Source organism: Capsella rubella, unplaced genomic scaffold (assembly GCF_000375325.1).
Source record: "Capsella rubella cultivar Monte Gargano unplaced genomic scaffold, Caprub1_0 scaffold_8, whole genome shotgun sequence".
Classification (NCBI taxonomy): domain Eukaryota; kingdom Viridiplantae; phylum Streptophyta; class Magnoliopsida; order Brassicales; family Brassicaceae; genus Capsella; species Capsella rubella.
The window spans coordinates 9,267,296-9,278,765 of record NW_006238916.1 but is presented as its reverse complement, the minus strand read 5'-3'; the positions used below and the strand labels follow the sequence as shown (position 1 = coordinate 9,278,765).

The window sequence follows — 11,470 nt, the reverse complement described above, 5'->3', positions numbered from 1 at the left end:
CACACAACAAAAGATGAGCTCCCAAAAGAAGTTAACTAACAATCGTTCTCGCACACATGTATACAACATAATCGAACCATAAAGAGACTAAAAGAGTTCAAAGGTAGTCTTACTGTTTTACACAATTGCTTTTGATGTTCTCTGTTATTATTATTTTTACATTACAGGCAGACCAAACAATATTTTTCAGTAAAACATAATACTTTTATAACACAATAGTTACATTTATGTTGTGTGGTAATCAATTTTTGCTGACAAAAATAAAACGTATATCAATCATTGGGATCTAGTAAATGTCGTTTTTTTTTTCTTCTTTTTCTGTCAATGGAAACGCAAACCAATCATAAAAATTAATGTCGTATATACAAATATATTATTACACGTATTATCATTATTTATGACAAATGTGCTGTCTATTTTGACTAAAAAATACTAGGAAAGAAAAACTAACGATTCTTTCACTAAACTAAAAATTTTGTAGAGAAATGTTAAAATAGGTAGTACGAGTTCATGCACTTATGGAGATGCTAAACTGAACTCACGTTTGTTGGGCGTACAAAAATAGTAGTTGGTATCATCTACTCATCATCTCTAATATCAAGTTCTATTAATATTGCTCTCCAAGTGTAATATAGTATTGAGAAATATACTATGTTTCCCCCAAAATCAAGTTAGGATATCCAAACAATGCATAGGTTTATTATAGACATTATATATATATATAAAAAAAAAAAGACAAAAGAAGTCTTCGTGATGCCAAACAAAACGAAGGAGAAAAAAATGAAAAGAGACATAACATTTATAGTAAAAGAGAGAAAGAAAAAAAAAACCAAAAGAAGAAGAAGAAGACGAACAACAACAACAAAAAAAAAAGAAGAAGTATTAGTAAAGAGAGTCGATGCTCAAAGTAGGGCTTTGAGTTTCATTGTAAGCTCCTATTCCTGTTTCTATTTTTAACCGCAACACCTCTTGTTCTTCTTCATCCGCCTGTTCATCCAAATATCCACATTTTTACAATATAAATTAGGAAACATAGAGAGCTTCATATTATATTGTGTAACGAGACAAAAATGGAAAATACAAAAAGAAGACATTAATTAAGCCAAAGAAGAGAAACAGGTCCCTCCATTAAAGATAAAAGTCAGTATTTTTAATTAGCAATTGCGATCATAATCTTATCTCTAAGATCCAATCATTCTTGACTCTTGTTATTATTATTCTATGATTTGATTAATTTAATCTTTTATGATACTTGGCAGAATTAGCTACTACTAGTATTTTATCACGTTGTTATTTAATTCGAGCGGTTGAACAATATTTATCATATCGACGCAATCAGATTCTGCTTACCACATAGATAATATATTATTATACTTTCTTTTGTAATAACTACTAAATGGACCAAATTACATTAAATGTGTTTGGTCGCCACCAGAACCTTCCGATTAATTTAGGTTACCATTAATATATACTATTACCAATAGAGATTAAAAAAGAAACCTAAAAAAAGTAAAAGAAAATTCGTTTTTAAGTGGCCAAATTACAAAAATAAGCACACCCACAGCTTAAGTGGCCAACAAAAAAAAAACGTTACCAGATACAAACTAAGCCGAATATTTGTGTGTTATATAATATAATCATTAGTTTAATCAATAAAATCTTGCTTTAAATCAACCTGAAAGGTCCATGTCGTCTAAATCAGAGTATCAAATCAAATAAACTTTGCGTTTTGGAAAAGGTATTTATTATTCATTTCTTTTTCAGGTAAACAAATAAAGTAATAACACAACGCTCATTGCCAGCGTCACGAATGAGATATGTGGTTTATAAAATACTTAAAAACTGATAGTCCAAAATCTAAAATAAAATTTTCATATCATGGTTTACCCAAAACGAACAAAAGTATAAGAAAAAGAAAGAAATTAACCTAGTATTTACACTTTAGTAAATTTTAAGAAATAGCTGAGAAACAAAAAAAAAAAAATCTAATATTATGCACTTTACATAATTAGCATTGGATGATGGAGACTTTTAGAAAAGTTAACTAAAGTAATCATATACTATCATCTAAATGCTTCCTTTTACTTTTACTTAAAAAGTTTACTATCCACTCTTGACTAATTGCAATCATTACTTCAAATTAGTAATTAATTAATTAAAGATAGAGTGAAAGAGAAAGATGCTGACCTCAATAAAGACAGTGTGGAAGATCATCTCAGAGAAAGAGGTGAGATTGGAAGTGAGGATTTTGAGATTTAATGACTCAAATACTTCACACAGTTTTACCATTGTGTCTGTCCTCTTGTTACATGTTATACTCACCACCATTGTCCTCTCTCCCATGAATGTTACCTTCAACTTCATTAAATCACCACCCAAAACAAAACAAAACCCACCATTTAAGAAAAATGAAATATATAAGTGTCCTAAATCTATGATTTCAAAGTGAATGTAGGAAGCAGACATGACTTACTTCGAGAACTTCGATGAGAGAACTGGAAGAACCAGAATCAAGCTGCTTCATCTTCTTGGATGTGACAGGAACAAGTAAATCACGATCAAAATCTTTGCTGAAACTCAAACTACTATTTGGTGTAGATTCCAGTTCTCTGATCTGAGCTTCGAGCTTCCCTTCTTCATATTGTAACCCTTGTATGTAACTAATAGCATCTTTGATTATTGATGCTTTATCCATCTAAACAAATAAAAAAGCAAACCATTAGTAAGCTTGGATCTTGCAAGTAGAAAACAAATCAAGAGTTTTAGAAAGGAACCTTAGTTATATTGGGAACAACTGCTCGAAGAGCGAAGAGTCTCTGGTTAAGTTTTTGTCTTCTGTTTCTCTCCGACACAATATTCTTAGATGCCGGCGACGAAGCAGCTCCATCCGGCGAACTCGAATCATACGACCCAGAAATCGCTTCCTCCAAAGGCCAGCTGATTTTTCAAAAACAAATTATCAAAATCTCAAAGTTGGAAAGTACTCAAGAAAAAGAGAGAGAGCGAGGGAGACAAAAAGAGAAGAATGAAAGAACCTGTCGTATTCGAACTCTTCGTTTTGGAGGAAGGAGTTAGGTTCCCAGTAATTGCTAAATTCTTGGTCGATAGTATTCTCCATTTTCCGACAAATTTCAAATCCCCAACTGTCTGGTTCGTTTCGTTGGTCTCTCTTGTCTCTCTCTCTCTCTCTCTCGAATGGTGAGCTTTATATAGACAAGGCGAAAGGAAAGAATGAGAATGAGACAAACCAAAGTCTTGGGAGACAACAACGTAGATTACCAGTTATACACCATCGTTGTATCTTACCAAAAGAAAAAAAAATTATGTCCATTATTAGACATGAAAATGAGATCTATAGTTACAGTAATTGGGCAATACAAAAATCTAGATATTTCCCTATTAAAATAAAAAGATAAAATGACCAGCAGTATATTATTATATTAATTTCACGTTGATATTCGACACGAGGGATTATTTTATATTCTAATAAACGATTCTCATACCTTATTGAAAAATTTAAAATATGTCACACTTGTCAATTTTAAAACACTGTGGCACTAAAGAATATTAGAATTAATCGAAGTTTAGAACCGTGACCAAAAGAAAATTTCAGAAACACACGACTACTTCAAACAAAAAAAGCGGAAAAAATGACAAAATTAGTGAAACAAACAAAATAATATAAACATAATAATTGATTCGACGCTGGAAATACTTGTAACAAGATCATAACTTATACATACAATTGTATATATATAATCCTAATACATAAATTAAAGAGAAACCCAAATACTTTATTTTTTCAAGAAAAAACGAAATATGTCAGATAGTCAAAGAGATCACACATTCACACCGAAACAGCAACGAAGTGATCATTCAAAGCATCCCAAACGAAATTTCGGTGTTTCTATTCACATATGTTTCGACAGTGCTATTTGTCCTCAGGACCTCACGAAAGCTGACGTTATTAAACTTAAACGAATTTTCGACCATCTGAAAAACGTTTTTCACGACAACAGACTCAAATCTATCATATGCAAGGAATGAGACTCAGAAAATTCTCAGACAAAACATCCAAAGATGGGTTTTTTATGTCAGGACAAGATAAGTACCTTAAATGTCTTTGCCCCTTTATCCTTTTTTCATTTCAGATATGTATCGGAAGTTTCCAGATTACTTGCTCGTCTATCTTGCTCAAGTCTTGGTCATCGAGACGTTTCCACGTCTTGATAAGTTCAATTCCTGTCCATGTGTCTCTTCCTTGCCCGAGTTTAGCCTCTATCACTCTTGCTCTTCTGTGCCAATTTGGTCTTCCGTAAGCATGGTATCCGAATCCTCCACCATAACAAAACCATACCCCTTTTAGATTTCCGCAGAAATCATTGACATGGTCGTGTCCAAAGAACGCAGCTTTTAAATTTCCCATCGATACAAAGGTCTGTAAGACTCCCGACTGAACAACGGAGCATGCCACACCCTCCTGAAACTGCCCAATAAAGGGTGTGTACCACAGATCACGGACTTCCAGGATTGGGATGTGGAAGAAGGCTATCGCTGGAGGAATACCGGGAATCCCCTGGTTATGATCCTGTTTAGTCAGTGAGTGTCTTTAGAGGTAAGAATCTTGACTAATATGTAAGTATGATGAAAGATCTAATATGTGAGCTTTGAGAAACGTTTAATATCATTACATGTTTAGAAGTATCTTGAAGCCAACGAAGTTGGGATTCCTTGATCCATCCATAAGTTCTTCTACCTTGGACTATTTCTCTATCTCCACTGTCAAGAAAGAAGAGGTCAAAGACAGTGCTATTTGACAGCTCGGAACCAGGTGCACCGTGTACTCTGAGGTGGTAATTCCCAAAGCCGTCAATTGATCTCACTGTGCCTCCTTTGATTTCATCTTCGACTGGTGGATTGATTTCCGAGACAGAAAAATCCATAAGAGAAAGGAAAGTCATCAGTTCTTCACGGTCCAAAGTGGATTCTTGGTCATGATTTCCTAAAATGGCAGCCCATGGGATTCCATATTCAATAGCTGGACCAATGGCTTCAAGAAGGGATTCAGCTGCATCAGTAGTGCTTGATCCAAATATGTTATCCCCTAATCATCAAAAACATTAATTAAGCTGCATCAATTAGTTATCATCTAACTTAAACACACATTGATGTCTACAGCAAAACATGGAGCTCTCGCTTCAAACATTAGGTACCTCAATAGATCTCACTTGTAAACAAAACCTAGCATACAGTATAAATACAGATCAACCAAATACTTCTCCCTTGAGCTGTCACAGAATCTACTCTACACTCCAGACTTAAGTATATACATAACCTACCTAACACACATATTCATATGAGAATCCACAAGTAAAATCAATAAAAATTTACCAGTAAAGGCAATCAAATCAGGTCTCTCAGCTTCAATCATCCTTCGAAGGAACCGAGTGGTATTAAGATCAGAACAGTAGTCGAATTCAAAATCCAACACATCTCTACATCTAGTTATACTTCCCATTCCGAAATGCATATCCGCGACCTATGGCAATCAATAATCAGAGAATTGCACGAGTCTAGAAACAGAGAAGAGGAAAAACAAAACTTACCTGGAGGATTTTGAAGGTGCCATCGTCACGGAACCGTAGAGGAAGATTCGGGGACCTCTTCAGACGGATGTTGTTATGATTGATGTGTAACTTATGCGAGATTTGGGATTCGATGAAGTAGAGAAGTGATACGATTAAGGTGAAGTAGAGAACAGTGTGCTTCCAGTTTCCAATTGATGTTGCTGAGCTCATCATCTCTTTTGCTCTCAGACGGAGAAGACGGTGATGATGATGAATCTTTTTCAACGTTTTCTGAAATTTGATTTCAAGTTCGGGAACCAAGCTCGCAGTCGCAGAACTCGCCGCTACTAGCTTTTCGCGTTTGGTATATTACAGTTTGAATTAATCGCAGTGTTAAGCCCATTGGGCTTTATCGCTTCACACTCAGCCCACTATATTATTGATTCGTTTTTTTTTTCTTGTCTAATATTATTGCTTCGTTTAATATCTATTTTCACATTCTATAAATTTTTATAAGATTTTATTATTCTTATATAGTTATAATAATTTTAAAATCTCCAAAAAATTCATCACCATAAATTTTAAAATGTGTGTCAGACAAAAATTAAAATTAATTCATACTTATAGATAACCCAAAAAAAAGTTTGAAATTTCTATAATCAAACTTAAAAGTTTGTCACACTATCAACATCGACTTTTTAGATTTAATTCATTTTCATCTATATCCTAAGTATCTCTTCCTTTTTCAAGAAACAAAGACTTTTTTCATCAAGCATATAACTCACTTTGAATAATTGGTAAAATCATGATACAACTGTTTTTTTAATCAGCACAGTGGATAAAAGAAATCTGAATAAAAAACTGTAAATTACAACCATGAGAAGCTAATACATGAGCAACCGAAATACCGAATTACAAACTCTATTACAAAACACAAACGACATGGTAGTAAATTTTTGGGACCAAGCTAAGATATCCCAATAAACTGCTTCAATTGAATCTTTTGATTTTTGTTAATTTATCGTCATTATATTATAGTATTTTCTGGATCAAGCTATCTTTTGAATCTTCTTATTTTTATTCCATTGTTGTGTAGAACTAATAATATCTACAGCATTCAAGATGGCTATCTCTTAAATTACATGTATAAAAATAAGTGGTTTTGAAAAACTGAAAAGCAATCCGAAATTTAAAAACAAAAACACATTGTCCCCAAAATTAAAACGCATTTATATTACATTCGGAAAAGAAGAAAAAAACGAGTTACACCAGTCAAACCCCCACATTAGTAATGGAAATTTTACATATTGAAAAAAGGAAAAGAACAAAATAAAAACAATAAAAAACGAAAGATGGTCTACTCGAACTTGGAAACTTGGACTTTGTTCGGAAGAAATGTACCCATGTACCCACCAACACCCCCACCATATCCTTTGTTGTCAACTATACCCCCAAACACCATCCTAATTACACCCGTATCCTTTTCCCCGCCCTTTTTAACCGTTAGTAACCCCGTTTGAAATACCTCCTTTAACCAACTTTCAAACGCACCGTTTCGAACGTAGCAGCCGCCGCTGCACAGCTCCTCCGCTAACCTCTCCTCCACGCTAAACCTAATCCCGCCTCTCTCTTCCCCATCTGGAAATACCTCCCTGAAAGCTGCTGTTATCATCGCCTTCTCGATTCCTGGTTCACATGACCGGTTTAGGACAAACCGGTTTTGAATCCGGTTCAGAAAGTTGCTGCAAGAGAACTCCGTATCCTCCTCCTCTCCGGTTAAATCGCTTGTGATTGGACTGATCTCACCTTCTTCTTCTTCAGCTTTTATGTTCAGGTCCAGGTAAGAGCTATTGATACTCGAGCATACTTCCTTCTTAATCCAAAACCGATTCTCTATCTCTCCGGCTTTAGAATTCTTCCCCTCCCTAACCGAGATATCCGACTCGGGTTTTCTCTTCTTTCCCGGACTCTGTGCCGTGATCTCCAAACCAATTTGCAAAACAGAGTCTATGTTTCTCGCGTTGTTCGAATCCTCCTTTGTCAAAATAAAGATCACTTGGCGATGATCAATACCAGCTTTGATCCTTCGTTTCTCCTCAAACCGATCAGCAAGGAGTTTCAAGAAACGAGAATCCGCCAGATCAATGTCTTCAATCAAGAAGACAACCTTGTCATGGTTCTCTAATCCGCAAGCAAGTAGCGTTTCCGAGCTGGCCTTTGACTCGTTGCCTTTCTTCTTAAGGTCAATATGAACCAGAGACTCGAAAGATCCGAATACAGATTCAGATACAGTACGAGCTAATCTCCTCTTCCCTGCTGTGTCCCTGCCCTCGATCATGATCCAACTGTCTTTCTTCTTTGACACGCAATCTATTAAACTCTCAGCAATTAGACGCAATGTCACAGTTTGACCTGGAATACTCTCCTCCAAAGCTTTAACCAAAGCACTGATCTGCCTTCTCGTCTCTGTTAAGGAATCTGATCGAAACAGAGAACTCCCCAAATCGAGAGTGATCGTCTCGTTTCCCTTGTCAACTTCAGCTTCATTGATTGACTCACCCTTCTCATATTCATTTCCACCCAAATCAAACTCAAGAGTGCAAGAGTTCTGACGTCTGAATTTGGCAATCGAGTTTGTACTTCGCTGGTTCGGCTTTAAACCCAACGAATCAATGAGAGAAACAGATTTAGAAGACTCATTTGATGATCCATAAGGTAAACCATAGGGATAGTTTTTTCCCATCATGCTCAATTGTCCTGTCTGACTATGTAGAGTTTCACAAAACTTGTTCCATTTTCTCCTCAGTGCAATTAACTCTTCCTACAACACAATCAAAATACAAGAATTAGATCTTCAATTTACCGCTGATACAACAATTTATTCCAAGGAGCTTAAGTTCAAAATATTATACCCTCTGTGAAGAATTGTCTGCATCATGAGATTGAAGCCAAGAAGGCAAGAGCTTTTCTTGGTTAGCTTTAAGGGCTTTTGCTTCCCTCTCAAAGCTAGTAACACACTCAGGGCAACAACTCAGAACAGAGCTTATTGTGTCTTCTTCCTCAGCTTTATTATAACCAGAAAAGGACCTTGTTGCATTAACACTAGTCATGTTCCGTGCCTCATGTCCACTGCAAGAAACAAACGGTCAAAAACCAGTGGTCAGTGGCGTTATTGTAAAATAACATCTGAAAAACAAAACAGAAAAGCAAAAAAGAGTTTTTGGATTGTTGTTAAAAGAGCTCTGTAGACTACAGGACAAGATGTTTCCCTAATATAGAACGGTCTCTTAGCTTTCAGACATAAAAGAAAAAACTTGAGACTAATTTAACCAAAGTGGTAAAAGAGAGTAAAAGTGCCCACACATTGCTACAAAACAAAACAAGAAAACATATAATTCAAAAAGTTCCGAGCTTTATTATCTTCTGGTTGCAGGATATATTCTCTACGATGTTTTAATTTTGTCTACAAGCAATGAACATTGAATAAATAATACATACACCAATAATATCTAAAACGCATATTCTCTAATCCGTTACTAGCTATCTATCTTGAAATTCTAATATCCAAAACTTCTGAAACGAATAAAAAGTGTCATATCTCTATAATTTAGCCTACACTTAGGTGGACTCCTATGTAGGTCCAATTTTATAAAAATTATTTTATTATCAATGAAACTGTATATGTGTGAATGGACAGGCGTGGACACAGAGGGTTTTGGCTTCAATGAGACACTGATCTGAGTGAGTCAGAGAACAAAGACAGACTCAAAAAGGACCATTTTCAAGTAAGCACTGCGAAAACACAACATAATTTTCAAAAAGTGAATTATCACATTATTATTTTTGAAACTAGACACAAAGATTCGATTTTTTTGTAAGTTTAAACATAGATATACTAGCTAGTGTCACTATCTACGCAATCCCTTTTTGACCAACATCACAAAAAGAGTTCACTTTTGTGAAAAAATAGACTGATATATATTTATTTTCATTTTACTTTGTTAGAGTAATTAATGGTAAAAAGTAAGAAAGAGAGTTTACCTTGTCGCATGAAGGCTTAAGCCAAGATTAGCAGACGAAGGGACAGAGACAGGATGAAGTGCCCACAGTGTTTCTAGCGAAGGTTGTCTCATTTGACATCTCATGTATGTCTGAAACGAAGCTGTTCCCATTACCCAAACCCTTCGGATTTTGCAATCATCATCATCGTCTAATTCGTCGTTAAACTCAGCGATTAGTTTTCCCATTTCTTCAACCATATGATCCAATGGACTGTAAGATGAAGAAATCTCATCGATTCCACCATTGTTGTTGTTGGTAATCTCTTTGACTGTCCACTTTAAGTCACCAGCGAAGATAATGACATTTTTGCCACTCGTCGTGAGAGAAATAACTTTCTTCCTTAACTCCTTTATGTTCGTCTCTACGTCTTCTCTCCTCATAAACTTGGACGCCATTGGTGAAAACTGAAACTTTACGAAATGTGTTTGCTTTAAATCACCAGTCTGATCGATTTCTCCTCTCTCTAGCTTTGCCATTAGCTCTGAGACGAAACCTTCAGTGAACGCAACTGAGTCTCCGACGATCACTGGGTTCCTCTTCTTCGTTTTTTTCCTCAGAAGAACATCAACGACGAGTTTCAGATCGATTTCTCTCAGGCGCTGTTGATGATGATGATGAGAAGATGAGGAGGAGATTAGAAGTGGGTTTTGGTCGGGAGATTGGTTTAAGAAATGGGTTTGCCATAGAGGGAAGTTAGGGTTTAAAAAGTTGAAATCTTTAGGGTTTTGGTAGTGTTGAAATCGGTTGATGTTGTTGTGGTGGTGGTGTTGTTGTTGATCGGGAGAGTTTGGAGAAGAGAAAACTCCGACGACGGAGCCGCCGTAGAAGACGGAGGAAACGGAGCAGTCTTCGACGCAGTTTTTCACGGCGGTGCTGTTAAATCCAGCTTCTCTCATGACCCGACTCACGCTCGGGTCATCAAGAATGGATATGACTAACTGTTCGAGCTCCACCTTGACAGCAAGAAGCTGCGTTTGTTGCGTTTGAGGCTGCGTTTGCGTTTGCTGTTGTTGTTGTTGCTCGATACAGCCTCTTCGTTGGTGAGCTTGAGCTCTTTTGAGTGCAGCAACAAGAGCGTTTGCGAGAGAAGGCTGACCATGGAACATAGGACCAGGAACAGTGGGAAGCCTGTTGAGTGCGACATTGAAACATAGCTCGAGAGCTCTGCACTGAAGAGGATGGTTTTGGTTATGGTGATGATGATGATGGAGACGAGAAGGGGCGAACTGGTAATTAGTTGAAAAACCAGGGTGAGATTTAATGCAAGCCCTTCTCAGTAGACTTGTCCTTGATGACAATAATGTAGCTGCGACATGGAGAGGAGTGACCTGAACAATAAAAACAAAAACTTTAAAACATTGATAAAACATCACCAAAAAGATCAAAACTTTAGAACATTGAACAAGATTGAGTTAAGAACCTGAGCATGGCCTCTTCTCCTAGCTAAAGTGAGAGAGTGCTTCAAAACAGAAGCAGCCTCTGTAGTGAGTGTCTGTTGAATCGTATAACCACCTGTTCGCATAACTTGTAAACCCTAACCCTAACCCCCACCCCCCACGATTTTGAAATTGAAAAAACCTCACTCGAAAGCTTTCTGATTTCACTTAAAGCTTCTAATCCAATCCCAAAGTTTCCTCCTCTAACCACCACCCCGAATAAGATAAACCCACAAGTGAAAATAAAGCAGAACAGGAAAAAAGGAACTTCCTTTCTTATGTTTGAAGACTGAAGAAGAAGAAGAAGACACTTGAGAGAGATAACTCAAGTAGAGAGGAACAGATCTTTGTAAAAAGTCCCTTAAGAGAAGAAGACGAAGATAAGTAAGAGGAAAAAAATGGAGA

The 11,470-nt window shown here is 36.3% G+C and overlaps 3 protein-coding genes across 3 annotated transcripts; all 3 read right to left on the bottom strand.

The window, feature by feature from the left end:
- Positions 1-805: 805 nt before the first annotated feature.
- On the bottom strand, positions 806-3,202 carry LOC17877219 (transcription factor bHLH35). Its single transcript, XM_023789288.1, has 5 exons — positions 3,036-3,202; positions 2,775-2,937; positions 2,474-2,695; positions 2,188-2,358; positions 806-987 (listed from the first exon to the last, which is right to left on the bottom strand). Exons 1-5 carry the CDS (start codon positions 3,116-3,118, stop codon positions 883-885), a joined length of 744 nt encoding a protein of 247 aa, XP_023645056.1. The 5' UTR covers positions 3,119-3,202; the 3' UTR covers positions 806-882.
- A 510-nt stretch (positions 3,203-3,712) lies between these two features.
- On the bottom strand, positions 3,713-5,894 carry LOC17874937 (probable inactive purple acid phosphatase 28). The gene is given in 5 exon segments (XM_006282040.2): positions 3,713-4,168; positions 4,171-4,588; positions 4,692-5,104; positions 5,392-5,539; positions 5,607-5,894. Coding segments are annotated over 5 exon segments (1,200 nt in total). The 5' UTR covers positions 5,802-5,894; the 3' UTR covers positions 3,713-4,142.
- An 887-nt stretch (positions 5,895-6,781) lies between these two features.
- On the bottom strand, positions 6,782-11,151 carry LOC17875080 (protein SMAX1-LIKE 5). The gene is made up of 4 exons (XM_006279870.2): positions 11,050-11,151; positions 9,609-10,957; positions 8,480-8,696; positions 6,782-8,388 (listed from the first exon to the last, which is right to left on the bottom strand). Exons 1-4 carry the CDS (start codon positions 11,149-11,151, stop codon positions 6,925-6,927), a joined length of 3,132 nt encoding a protein of 1,043 aa, XP_006279932.1. The 3' UTR covers positions 6,782-6,924.
- Positions 11,152-11,470: the final 319 nt, after the last annotated feature.

Bases quoted from the DNA above. Each gene is read 5' to 3' on its own strand.
- LOC17877219 (XM_023789288.1), bottom strand. From the start codon at position 3,118: ATGGAGAATACTATCGACCAAGAATTTAGCAATTACTGGGAACCTAAC. The intron at 2,938-3,035 runs GTTCTTTCATTC...TTGAAAAATCAG, and splicing joins GAAGAGTTCGAATACGACAG to CTGGCCTTTGGAGGAAGCGA. The intron at 988-2,187 runs GTCAGCATCTTT...TTGGATGAACAG, and splicing joins TCCACACTGTCTTTATTGAG to GCGGATGAAGAAGAACAAGA.
- LOC17875080 (XM_006279870.2), bottom strand. From the start codon at position 11,151: ATGCGAACAGGTGGTTATACGATTCAACAGACACTCACTACAGAGGCT. The intron at 10,958-11,049 runs GTTCTTAACTCA...TTTATTGTTCAG, and splicing joins GGAGAAGAGGCCATGCTCAG to GTCACTCCTCTCCATGTCGC. The intron at 8,389-8,479 runs GTATAATATTTT...ATTGTGTTGTAG, and splicing joins CAGACAATTCTTCACAGAGG to GAAGAGTTAATTGCACTGAG.